The sequence below is a fragment of the Trachurus japonicus genome, chromosome 11 (genome assembly GCF_045865225.1).
Source record: "Trachurus japonicus isolate A0001 chromosome 11, Traja_1.0".
NCBI classification, from domain to species: Eukaryota; Metazoa; Chordata; class Actinopteri; order Carangiformes; family Carangidae; genus Trachurus; species Trachurus japonicus.
Window position 1 is genome coordinate 4,542,721 of NC_140917.1, and position 13,415 is coordinate 4,556,135.

Below are 13,415 nucleotides of genomic sequence, written 5' to 3' on the forward strand. Positions count from 1 at the left end.
AATAAACTCAGTCGGTGCTGCAGTGACACCGTTTGTCCTGCAGGTGGCAGTAAAACTCTTCCACTTCCTCTTCTTCCTGTTGCTCAGGTGTGAACCAGGTTAAAGGGAAGTTTCATCATTCTGTTCATTCACAGCTCAAATAAATGAGACAGAAGCTCTGGTCATGTTTTCATCAGGACGTTAATGTGTTAATGTTTTTCAGATCCATAAAAATAAACTGAACTTTAATAAACCGGCTCATTATCACACACACAGAGAGAGAGAGAGACTGGTTCTTCTGTTCTAACTTTGTCTCACATGAACAGAAACACACACACACACACACACACACACACACACACACACAGAGAGAGAGAGAGAGATCTGAGCTAAAACTGATTCTGTTTCTGTGTGTGTGTGGTTGTTATGTAGTTATGTAATTCCCCATTGTCCCGTCCGTCCACCTGTTGCCAGGATGGACGGCCTGTTGGCAGGATGTAGTAGTTATGGGATGGACGGCCTGTTGGCAGCCTCATGCAGAGCTAGCAGCTACAGTGAGTGAGGCGAGGTGTTGGTGTTGGCGTGAGCGAGCGTCACTGTTCTGGGATCAGATCTGCACAGTTGGTGAGGAGGAGAGAGTTTCCTCCTCCACAGAGTTGGAGCTGACGATGCGTTCACATGTCGCAGGACGCAGCGGGACTCAGAGAGTTGGTGGAAGCAGAGCAGGAGCAGGAGCAGAGCAGGAGCAGGGGCAGGAGCAGGAGCAGGAGCAGGAGCAGGAGCAGGAGCAGGAGCAGGAAGCAGAGCAGGAGGAAGCAGAGCAGGAGCAGAGCAGGAGGAAGCAGAGCAGGAGCAGGGGCAGGAGGCAGAGCAGGGGCAGGGGCAGGGGCAGGGGCAGGGAGCAGGAGCAGGAGCAGGGGCAGGAGCAGGGGCAGGGGCAGGAGCAGGGGCAGGAGCAGGAAGCAGAGCAGGAGCAGGAGCAGGAGCAGGAGCAGGAGCAGGAGCAGGAGCAGGGGCAGGAGCAGGAGCAGGAGCAGGAAGCAGAGCAGGAGCAGGGGCAGGGGCAGGGGCAGGGGCAGGGGCAGGAGCAGGGGCAGGGGCAGGAAGCAGAGCAGGAGCAGGAGCAGGAGCAGGAGCAAACACTGAGACTCTGCAGCTTCACAACAGCTGCAAACATCTGTAAACATCTGCAGCAGCTCAGTCTGAAGAAAGATATTTTATTAAATATTATGAAGTGGAACAAAATTAATTAATTAATTAATTAATGTTTTATAGAAATCGATCGATCGATCTATCTATCTATCTATCTATCTATCTATCTATCTATCTATCTATCTATCTATCTATCTATCTATCTATCTATCTATCTATCTATCTATCTATCTATCTATTAATCAATCAATCTATTCATCTATCTATCTATCATCATTTTTTCTATCTATCTATCTATCAGAGGAAACAATAGAAAGTATTTTCATCATGAGGAGTTAAATCCTTTACAGTAATGAAGCAGAGAGACTTTTATTTTGTTGAGCTGTGATGTTGGATCTGAATGGTTTATTGATCTGTGATCGGTGCCAACCACACAGCGATTAGAAAAACAACGCCTCGGGGTGAACATCGATGAGTCTCAGCGATGAGCGATGAGTGTGTTGAAGAAGAACTCCTGTTGTTTGTCTTTAAACCTCATCAGAGCATCATGACACTGACGCTGTTTCCTCCTGCTGCTGGTGGAGCAGCTGGTTCTGAGGGGGGGGGGTTCTGGTGTGGTAAATGTAATAACGGGTTAATCTCCTCCTCGCATGCGTAACGCGCGCTGGTGCCAAAAAAACGCGGCTCAAAACCGGAGCGCCATCTGCCTCGCGCTCAGTCGGTTCTGACGCGGACTCGGACTCGGACGCATCGATCATCGCTTTGATTCAGTTTTTTACGCACAGCGCGTAAAGACGGAGGAGTTTAATGTTTTACAGGACAGGACAGTAGTGTTTTATTTAGAGTCCGGGACCGGGACCAGGACCAGGACCAGGACCAGGACCAGGACCAGGACCAGGACCAGGACCGGGTCTGGGTCCAGTCTGAGCCTCTCCAGAACCTCCACAGCCCGTGGATCTCCCGCTGCTGTCGCGCGTAAAAAGCGGCTCCGTGCGCCTCCTCTTCCTCCTCCTCCTCCTCCTCTTCCATCGGACTCTCTCTTCTCTTCTCTTCTCTCTCTCCGCCGGGATGGAGAACTCCAGCGGGGCTCCGCAGCAGGGGAACCAGACTCTGGGGGTCTGGGTCGACTACAGCCTCCAGTACAAGGTGTTGTATTGTATATTTTATTAGCACATGAAAGATACTGTATATAAAACAGCATATTACAGTAAGGGGACACTAGGGTAAAACATTTTAAATAACAGATATCACCATGAAACTTCCCAAGTTTATCACTCACATTAAGACAAATGTTTTTGTATTACAAGTTTTGTCAAATTTTATGTTTAAATATGTAAATGAGGCAATATCTGATGAAATATGCGCTAATTTGCATATATTTCCAGAACAGAAATCTGAACAATGGATAAAGCCGCTTTCAAAATTCTTGTTTTATTTTGTCACATATTAGAGTCAGAAGTTTTTACAGAGGAGGATTTTGGATATCTCTTTTTATCACTCTGTAAATGAGAAAATACTGTCACCAACCCCCCCAAAAATCAAATGTTTCCATGTGTTTAGTAATAAAATGTTGTACAAATGAGGCTGTGAATGATTTATCAACAATCCCCTCTGTAAAAACCTTCAGAATATAGAAAGGGATCAAACTGGAAGGTTTGGTGTCTCTAAGTGCTGCTGAAGTGGAGATTTCTAGCTCAGAGTCTGAGTCTGAAAAACTCTTTTTGAGAAAAAAGGCTTGGACTGTAAAATTACATAGATTGTTAATGTAAATCGTACTTTTACGATTTGTTGCTGATGCAAAGGAAATGACAATTTTTGGAGCCACATCATTCATTGTTCAGGAGAGAGAGAGCTTTACAATGACACCTGACATGACATGGGTCAACAACCCGCACACAAAACCGTGTTCCTCCTAAAGATAAACATTCAACATACATTTAATTTACAGTAATGTGAAGAACAACATCAAACAATTAGAAAGAAGAGAGAGAGAAAGAGAAGCAATGTTGTGGTGATGTAAAGAAAATATGTGGCTTATGCGTCGCTCAACTGGGCCAATAGAAAGTGAATTATTTGTTTCTTAAATGAATCTATGCTTGTGCAGTTTCTAAGGTGAATTGGTAATGAATTCCAGAAGCACGGATCTCTAAATCTAATTGAGAACTGAGAGAAAGTAGAGTTGGAAAAAAAGTAGGATGAAGATTATTTGCTGACCAAGTGTTGAAATTATGAATCTGGGAATTGAACTGAAATACAGTTTGGAAACAGATTGGAAGTAACTTGTGAATGGATTGATAAAACAAAAATACATATTTGAGAGGTATTTACAGCAAAAAATAGGAATAAAACTCAGGGATTGAAACAGGGATGTGGATCTAGTGAGTCTGTTAGAAAATGTTTTTGTAAGGTGAGAAAACAGTTGAGGGGAAATGAAAGGAGAGATCATAGTCCCTCCTGTCGTCCTTCTGGCTCAAATTGACCCAATCTGTTCACTTCCTCCATCCTTCCTTCTTTCCTTCCTTTTTTCCACAATCCTTTTTGCCTCCCTCCCTTCCCTGCATCCTTACTTCTTCCTTATTTTTTTTTCACCCAACCTGTTCCCTCCCTCCATCTATCTTTCCTTCCTTTTTCCCTTCCTTCTTTCCTCCCATTGTTCCCTTTGTCCTTCCTTCTTTCTTTCCCTTTATCCTTCCTTCCTTCTTTCTTTCCTTCCCTTCATCCTTCCTTCCTTCTTTCCCTTTGTCCTTCCTTCCTTCCTTTCATCCTTCCTTCCGTCTATCCCTTTATCCTTCTTTCCTCCCATCGTTCCCTTTGTCCTTCCTTCCGTCTATCCCTTTGTCCTTCCTTCCTTCCTTCTTTCCCTTTGTCCTTCCTTCCGTCTATCCCTTTATCCTTCCTTCCTTCCTTCTTTCCCTTTGTCCTTCCTTCCTTCTTTTCGACCTTCCTTCCTTCCTTCTTTCTTTCCCTTCATCCTTCCTTCCGTCTATCCCTTTATCCTTCCTTCCTTCCTTCTTTCCCTTTGTCCTTCCTTCCTTCCTCCCTTCCTTCCCTTTGTCCTTACTTCTACTCCTTCTTTTTTGACCCAATCTGTTCCCTCCCTCCATCTATCTTTCCTTCATTTTTCCCTTCCTTCTTTCCTCCCATCATTCCCTTTGTCCTTCCTTCCTTCTTTCTTTCCCTTCATCCTTCCTTCCATCTATCCCTTTATCCTTCCTTCTTTCCCTTTGTCCTTCCTTCCTTCCTTCTTTCCCTTCGTCCTTCTTTCCTTCCTTCTTTCCCTTCGTCCTTCCTTCCATCTATCCCTTTATCCTTCCTTCCTTCCTTCTTTCCCTTTGTCCTTCCTTCCTTCCTTCCTTCTTTCCCCTTGTCCTTCCTTCCGTCTATCCCTTTATCCTTCCTTCTTTCCCTTGTCCTTCCTTCCTTCCTTCCTTCCTAACTTCCTTCCTTTCTCCCTTCCTTCTTTCCACAATACTTTTTCCCTTCCTTCTTTCCTTCCTTCCTTCCCTTCATCCTTCCTTTTTCCTTCTTTTTTGACCCATTCTGTTCCCTCCCTCCATCTATTTTTCCCTTCCTTCTTTCCTCCCATTGTTCCTTTTGTCCTTCCTTCCTTCCTTCTTTATTTCCCTTCGTCCTTCCTTCCGTCTATCCCTTTATCCTTCCTTCCTTCCTTCTTTCCCTTTGTCCTTCCTTCCTTCCTAAATTCCTTCCTTTCTCCCTTGCTTCTTTCCTTCCATTGTTCCCTTTGTTCCCTTTTCCTTCCTTCCTTCTTTCCCTTCGTCCTTCCTTCTGTCTATCCCTTTATCCTTCCTTCCTTCCTTCTTTCTTTCCCTTCGTCCTTCCTTCTGTCTATCCCTTTATCCTTCCTTCTTTCCCTTTGTCCTTCCTTCCTTCCTAACTTCCTCCCTTCCTTCCTTCCCTGCATCCTTACTTCTTCCTTCCTTTTTGACCCAATCTGTTCCCTCCCTCCATCTATCTTTCCTTCCTTTTTCCCTTCCTTCTTTCCTCCCATCGTTCCCTCTGTCCTTCCTTCCTTCTTTCCCTTCATCCTTCCTTCCGTCTATCCCTTTATCCTTCCTTCCTTCCTTCTTTCCCTTTGTCCTTCCTTCTTTCTTTCCCTTCGTCCTTCCTGCCTTCCTTCCTTCCTTCTTTCCCTTTATCCTTCCTTCCTTCCTTCTTTCCCTTTGTCCTTCCTGCCTTCCTTTCTTCTTTCTTTCCCTTCGTCCTTCCTTCCGTCTATCCCTTTATCCTTCCTTCCTTCCTTCTTTCCCTTTGTCCTTCCTAACTTCCTTCCTTCCTTCCTTCCTTCCTTCCTTCCCTTTGTCCTTCCTTCCCTTTATCCTTCCTTCCTTCCTTCTTTCCCTTTGTCCTTCCTTCCTTCCTAACTTCCTTCCTTCCTTCCTTCCTTCCTTCCTTCCTTCCTTCCTTCCTTCCTTCCTTCCTTCCTTCCTTCCTTCCTTCCTTCCCTTTGTCCTTCCTTCCCTTTATCCTTCCTTCCTTCCTTCTTTCCCTTTGTCCTTCCTAACTTCCTTCCTTCCTTCCTTCCTTCCTTCCTTCCCGGCCGTAGATGTCGTATTCTTCCGTTTACTCATCAGCCTTCTTTGCCATCCTGTCCTGTGTGAACCAGGTGATCAGCAGTCTGCTGCTGCTCTCCATCTGCGCCGCCGGCATCGTGGGGAACGTCATGGTGATCCTGGTGGTGCTCACCACCAAGCACATGCGCACGCCCACCAACTGCTACCTGGTGAGCCTGGCGGTGGCCGACCTGATGGTGCTGACGGCGGCGGGGCTTCCCACCGTCGCCGACAGCCTCTTCCTGGGCTCGTGGGCCTTCGGGCGCGCCGGCTGCCTGGTCATCACCTACCTGCAGTACCTGGGCATCAACGCGTCCTCGTGCTCCATCACCGCCTTCACCGTGGAGCGCTACATCGCCATCTGCCACCCCATCAAGGCGCAGTTCCTGTGCACGCTGTCCCGCGCCAAGAAGATCATCGTGCTGGTGTGGGCCTTCACCTCGCTCTACTGCGTCATGTGGTTCTACCTGTCCGACCTGCAGGAGCTCGTCTACGACAACAACGTCACCGTGGTCACGTGCGGCTACCGGGTCTCGCGGAAGCTCTACCTGCCCGTCTACTTCTTCGACTTCGGCGCCTTCTTCGTGCTGCCGCTGCTGCTGTCCGCGGTCCTCTACGGCCTCATCGCGCGCATCCTCTTCCTCAACCCGCTGCCCTCAGACCCCAAGGACAAGAAGAAGAACGGACACGGGAAGAGCGCCAGCTGCAAGAACTCCCGCCACTCCAGCTCCACCGCCACCTCGCGCAGACAGGTGAGTGCACGATGGAGGAGCGGGCGGACAGCCAGGTGTTTTTATTCTGAAAGAGCAGTGAAACATCTGGAACAGAAACTCAGAACAATGATACAAAACCTTAAAGGTATAATATGTAGGAATTCCCCCCATCTAGCGGTGCGGTTGCATATCTGAACGTATTCTTGATGTTGCATTCACGTGAAATCGGGCAGACGTCAGACAGACAACAGACGCTGCATGTAACAGGATAAACAAGCGTCTATGTAAACAAGTGGTCCGCCAGCACGAGGCAAAAACAATACAGGCGTGACAACATGTTGTCATGGTGATGTGGTATTGTTTTACCGTCTTTCTCTGGTGGAGTAAAATGATATCCGGTTGGTTTGCCGACGGCCGTCTGCCTGACCTCACCTGAATGCAACACCAGTGCCTCTGTCCTTCCTCACACTACACAGTGGTGACAGTTTTTGTCTGGAAGTGCATGAATGGACTTAAGTTTTTGAACTAAAAACCATGAGACGATCTTAACTCATTGAGTGCCAGCCCTTTTATAAAATGGTCAGTGCCATGTGCCAGCGTTTTGGGGCATTTTGAGTAATATTTCAAGACCCAGAGAATATTTTGTACTATGACTCTGAAAACACCAAACAGCTCAAAGGAAAGAGGAGACTCTCTATTTAACTAGGGAGAAAACCATTTGTTTGTACCTTGTTCCATTCTTGATTTATCTTAAGTTGAATAGAGCCTGGTTGCACCAAAAAGACCACTTTTTTTCTAGAAAGCTGAGAAAAATGCATTTTTGTGAAAGAGAGTCACTCAAGAAAAACAGTGATTTATCCGTTTTAATTTTGGCTTCAAAAACATGTAAGACATCTGAAAATTTCATTTCACATGTCTTTTCAGCCCCCCCCCAAAAAAAAACAAAAAAAAAAACAACAACAACTACAAGTACGAGCAGTTGCTGCCCAGTTGCTTGGCACTCAAGCGTTGGATTTTGATTGACGTCAATGGCACTCAATGAGTTAAGTCAATCAGTGATTGGTGTATTGATCAGTATTGGTTTTGTCATTGATCGCCTGTTTCCTCCTGGTCGTTGCCCAGGTGACCAAGATGCTGGCGGTGGTGGTGGTCTTGTTCGCGGCGCTGTGGATGCCGTACCGGACCCTGGTGGTGGTGAACTCCTGCCTGGACCGGGCCTACCTGGACCACTGGTTCCTGCTCTTCTGCCGCGTCTGCATCTACCTCAACAGCGCCATCAACCCCGTCATCTACAACGCCATGTCCCAGAAGTTCCGCGCCGCTTTCCGCAAGATCTGCCGCTGCTGCCGACGGCGGCGAGGGGGGGAGGGGCTGGACAAGCCGGCGGCCTACAGCGTGGCGCTCGCCTACAGCGCCGCCGCCAAGGACACGTCGATGGCCGAGAGCACCGACCACTTCACCACGGAGCTGGAGGAGCTGACGGTCACCGACGAGCTGCTGTCCGAGCAGAAGACGGCGTTCCCGGACGCCCGCGTGTACGGGCAGGTGAGTTTCAGCGACGCCTGAGGTCGTTCTGAGGTCACAGAGACGATTCAGAGGATCAACCAGCTGATTAAAGCAGAAGTAAGCGATCCGGTGGTTTTGGCTAACTTCCTGTCAGCCGATGGAGTTAGCAGTCCCCGCCCTCGTCCCTACGTCACCACATTCACGCGCATCCCTTGGCTGCACACACAGAGAGGACCGCCCCTTTATGCCGTTCTCTCTCCTCATTGGATAAAGGTTGTAGGATACAAGGAACGTTTTCTCCTCGGCTCAGAGCAGAGCAGAGTGACTGACAGACCCGTGTTTCAGACCAAACACTCTATGTAAGTGATTGCTGTCGGAAGATAGAACTATTTAAGACTTATATTAACACAAATATTCCGCTTACTTCTGCTTTAATGGACTCGGCGGCGGTGGTGGCAGCGGGTGGCGGTTTCCTGAGTGCCTGCTGACCTTTTCCAAGGCCAGAGATGTAAACTTGGATCGGACGGAGCCGCTGATGCGTTGTGACATCCTGGACGCTGTGAAGAGATAAGTGCTTCAGCTGCTTCTCATCTCTGCTGCTGCTCACGGGTCAACGCAACACGACGGGAACGCACACACTCCAAAAAAACACACCCAGGCCCGACTCTGGAGGAGCTACAGGACAGGGGGGTAACTAGGTTAAGATCTGCCCCCACCCCTCCTGAAATCATCCAAATGCACTGCAGAGCTGCTGAGTGAAGGGTCGGAGACAGTTCCGGACCGAGCCGAGGCGTGGAGTCCATTGAGTCTTTATGACTTAAAGGAGAATTCCGGTCATTTTTGACCCCTAAATCGTTGTCTTGATGGTCACCCGGTGTTGGGGGGAGCAAAAAACGTGACTAAAATTGATGCAGGCAAACCGGAGTTACACCATGGCTAGACGACGCTAGGGATAGCGACAACGCTAACCCATGGGGGCAATTCTTTCAACCACAACAAACACTCAGAAAACAATCAAATATCTATGGTACATGACTGGAATCCTTAGAGACACCACTGAACTCATATAGTGGACAGTATAAACAGTATAAACTTTGTGTTTTTGCATTCACCTCAGACAGCCGAACTCTGAAACATCCTGGAAAGACATTACTATCCCATCACAGAGCGCCTGCACTGGAAAAACTCCAAATCTTACCAAGAATATTTGTCTCATGTCATTTTTAGTCAAAATAAATCTAATTATACTTAAAATAAGACTCATCACATTAAAAAGTAGCTTGTTTTTAGACACTTCTTTACTTCTTTCAAGCAGATTTTCACTTAAAATAACTAAGTAGAAAAATCTGATAGTGGAGCAAGTTTTTCTTTCTTATTACGAGCACAGAAAACTTGCTTTCACTGGCAGATTTTTCTACTTATTTCAAGTGAAACTTTGAAACAAATGAAAATTATCTATCTTTTTGGGTGATGAATCTTATTTTAAGTGGAAAGAGATTAGTTTTGACTAGAAATGAGACATTTTGACAAGAAATTAGACAGAAACAAACACTTTTTCCTTGTTGTGATGATTTCTTTACTAAAATAAACGGTCGGAGATATTTTGGACATTACCACTGCACTGCTCCACCATTTATTTTTGTAAAGAAATTTAGTTTTGAGTGAGAGATGCGCTTTTGCCAGTGATCTATGGCGTTGTGCTGAACTGTGACACTGTTTTGCCAAAAGAGCCAAACCAGTGGAGAAAAACTGTAATTCAATTCATTCATCGACCTCCATCATCGCGGCCTGACGATGGGTTCAGGGCAGGTGGTCTGTTTGAGCCTGCTTTTATTGTGAAGGACACGTGCTGCACGGCCTCGAGCGCTTTGTGAAAACAGACGGCGGCTCAGAGATTCATTCAGTCGGTGTGATTGAGTTTTCACTGACAGGAAACAGCTGAGCGCTCAGAAAGTCCTTTGTCACTTTAATGTACTCATATTTGCCCCCGTGGTGTTTCAGATGGGACTTTACTACAGATTATTGATCAGTGATTAGCTACTAATGAGCTGCAGCTGGTCAAAGCTTCATCATTTCCTCTGTTTATTCAATGACTGAGGGGGCGGGGCTTCTCTGACGGACAGCTGGATCAGCCAACCAAAGTCTCAGCTCTACACAGGCTCCTCCTCTTTGACCATATTTGGATGAAATGGGAGTTGAGGGGCGGAGTCAGACCCCGGCGCAGCAGCTCACTCTCAATATACAGTATTAATGAGATTTATAAAACTACAGCTTCTTCTTCTGCAGTTTGTGGTTGTGAGTTAATTCATTATAATAAATTAGATGTTTCGAGGAGGAAAAAAACAGTTTCATAAGTTAAGACTCAACTGACAGATTTCTGCTCTTATTAATGTCTATTAAAGTGTGAATATGATCCACAACACAACTAATAAACTCTTATAAAATGCCTTTTTACACTGAAACATCACCGCATAAAGATAATATTAGATAACTGGTGAAGTAGTGAACTGGTTAACTAGTTGACTAGTGGACTAGTGGACTAGTGAACTGGTTAACTGGTTAACTGGTGACTAGTGGACTGGTTAACTGGTGACTAGTGGACTGGTGACTAGTGAACTGGTTAACTGGTGACTAGTGGACTGGTGACTACTGGACTAGTGAACTGGTGAACTAGTGAACTGGTTAACAGGTGGACTAGTGAACTGGTTAACTGGTGACTAGTGGACTAATGAACTGGTGAACTAGTGAACTGGTTAACAGGTGGACTAGTGAACTGGTTAACTGGTGACTAGTGGACTAATGAACTGGTGAACTAGTGAACTGGTTAACAGGTGAACTAGTGGACTAGTGAACTGGTATCTAGTGAACTAGTGAACTGATTAACTAGTGGACTGGTTAACTGGTGAACTGGTAACTAGTGGACTGGTTAACTGGTGAACTGGTGAACTAGTGAACTGGTTAACAGGTGACTAGTGGACTAGTGAACTGGTGAACTGGTGACGAGTGGACTAGTGAACTGGTGAACTGGTGACTAGTGGACTGGTGACTAGTGAACTGGTTAACTGGTGACTAGTGGACTGGTGACTACTGGACTAGTGAACTGGTGAACTAGTGAACTGGTTAACAGGTGGACTAGTGAACTGGTTAACTGGTGACTAGTGGACTAATGAACTGGTGAACTAGTGAACTGGTTAACAGGTGGACTAGTGGACTAATGAACTGGTGAACTAGTGAACTGGTTAACAGGTGGACTAGTGAACTGGTTAACTGGTGACTAGTGGACTAATGAACTGGTGAACTAGTGAACTGGTTAACAGGTGAACTAGTGGACTAGTGAACTGGTATCTAGTGAACTAGTGAACTGATTAACTAGTGGACTGGTTAACTGGTGAACTGGTAACTAGTGGACTGGTTAACTGGTGAACTGGTGAACTAGTGAACTGGTTAACAGGTGACTAGTGGACTAGTGAATTGGTGAACTGGTGACTAGTGGACTAGTGAACTGGTGACTAGTGGACTGGTGACTACTGGACTAGTGAACTGGTGACTAGTGGACTGGTGACTAGTGAACTGGTTAACTGGTGACTAGTGGACTGGTGACTACTGGACTAGTGAACTGGTGAACTAGTGAACTGGTTAACAGGTGGACTAGTGAACTGGTTAACTGGTGACTAGTGGACTAATGAACTGGTGAACTAGTGAACTGGTTAACAGGTGGACTAGTGAACTGGTTAACTGGTGACTAGTGGACTAATGAACTGGTGAACTAGTGAACTGGTTAACAGGTGAACTAGTGGACTAGTGAACTGGTATCTAGTGAACTAGTGAACTGATTAACTAGTGGACTGGTTAACTGGTGAACTGGTAACTAGTGGACTGGTTAACTGGTGAACTGGTGAACTAGTGAACTGGTTAACAGGTGACTAGTGGACTAGTGAACTGCTGAACGTGAGTGGATGGCCGTGTGCTGTTTAGATGCTGATGCTCTGCAGCTTCTTCTCTCACATCAGTGACAGTTAATGAGTTTCTGAGCCCATTCACCAGGAGGAGGGTGTGTGTGTGTGTGTGTGTGTGTGTGTGTGTGTGTGTGTTATTTTAATGATTGGAGCAGCACTGTACAGGCTTCAGTGTGTGTTTTCTCTGTGGAGTCGTTGATGTCGTTTCTTTTTCTCTCCATTCAAACATCAAATATCTTGGTGACGTATTCTTCTGAACTCGCTGCTTTAGTCTTTATCTTCCTGTGATGCTGTGAGCTTCTTTGTGCTTCTGTAGAAATCCTCACTTTGTACATTTTATCACTTTGTTCAGAATAAAGTTGTTTCCAGAATTAGACTTTTTTTTTCCTGTTTTTATTTCTGACAGAGAAAAGCACATTAATGTGAACGTCATCTAGAGCCTTTTAGCTCCTATTAAGAAGACTGTCGTGATTTTCCAGCATGCAGCAGTTCTCAGAATAAAAGTAATGTTGGTGAGAGAGACAAAAATAGAGTTTAAATGTTCAATTAAATTAGCCAGACTCTGAAAAATGATTTTTAAAAAATGGTTTTATATCTAATGGATGCTCTCCTGCCACCTATAATAAACATATTAAAGTTATATAAGTGAAAACAGGTCAGTGTTGTTTTGTCACGGTTTCATTTCTTTTGTATTTTATGAACTTCAACAAGCACCTATAAATAAAATTAATGATTATTATTATTGTAGGAGCCTAATTACAATTTGAGTTAATTCATATTTGGATAATAAGTTTATATGTTAAAAGGTTATTTATGTTGATTCTGATAAAAAGGGCTATTTACATTATTTACAAATTAAAATGTTGATAGTTCATATTTACAGTAAGTTAATAGTTTAAATTCACCTCTCTTTTATTTTTCTCCTACTGGATTAAAATCATTACTTTATTTTGAAGTAAACTGTGGAATAGAACCAAGAGGATTAGAGCGTCAAGCTGAGGCTTCATTAATGAGGAACCTACAATTATGGTTAATATAATTATTATAAGTATTAATATTGTTATTGTGGTGCTGCTGTTATTCTGTATATGACTGCTGTTATTTGACTAAAATGATTCATAGTTTATATGAATCATATTGATGTAGTGGATGGAAATGAGCCGCTGTTCAGTCGGTGAACGTGTCGCATGCAGCTCATCCATCATCGAGGCTCGTTTGCATTCAGACGTCTCTCTCTCTCCAACAGAAACACAGCAGCTCAGACTCAAACCAATAAATGTAAATTCCCTCGTCGCTGCCGTCCGTCAATCATCCCCGAATGAAACGACTCTGTTTGTTAACTCTTCATCTGCAGCTTCGCTCGCTTCAGGACTGAACCTGCGTCGTGACTGGACTTTCAACTCTCTGGGCTGTAAATGAATGTTTTGACGTGAACTCCACCAGCCACCAGCCACCAGCCACTCTGCCCCAGATGTTGGACAGCTGTGGGCTCCATCCACACCTGTCCACACTCAGAGACATTAACCTTCAGCTGCAGC

The 13,415-nt window shown here is 45.3% G+C and overlaps 1 protein-coding gene across 1 annotated transcript; it reads left to right on the forward strand.

Moving 5' to 3' along the window:
- The first annotated feature begins 2,199 nt into the window (after window positions 1-2,199).
- trhrb (thyrotropin-releasing hormone receptor b) lies at window positions 2,200-7,981 on the forward strand. Its single transcript, XM_085790305.1, has 3 exons — window positions 2,200-2,277; window positions 5,756-6,454; window positions 7,538-7,981. The coding sequence occupies exons 1-3, from the start codon at window positions 2,200-2,202 to the stop codon at window positions 7,979-7,981; spliced, it is 1,221 nt and encodes a 406-aa protein (XP_085646431.1).
- The last annotated feature ends 5,434 nt before the right edge of the window (window positions 7,982-13,415 follow it).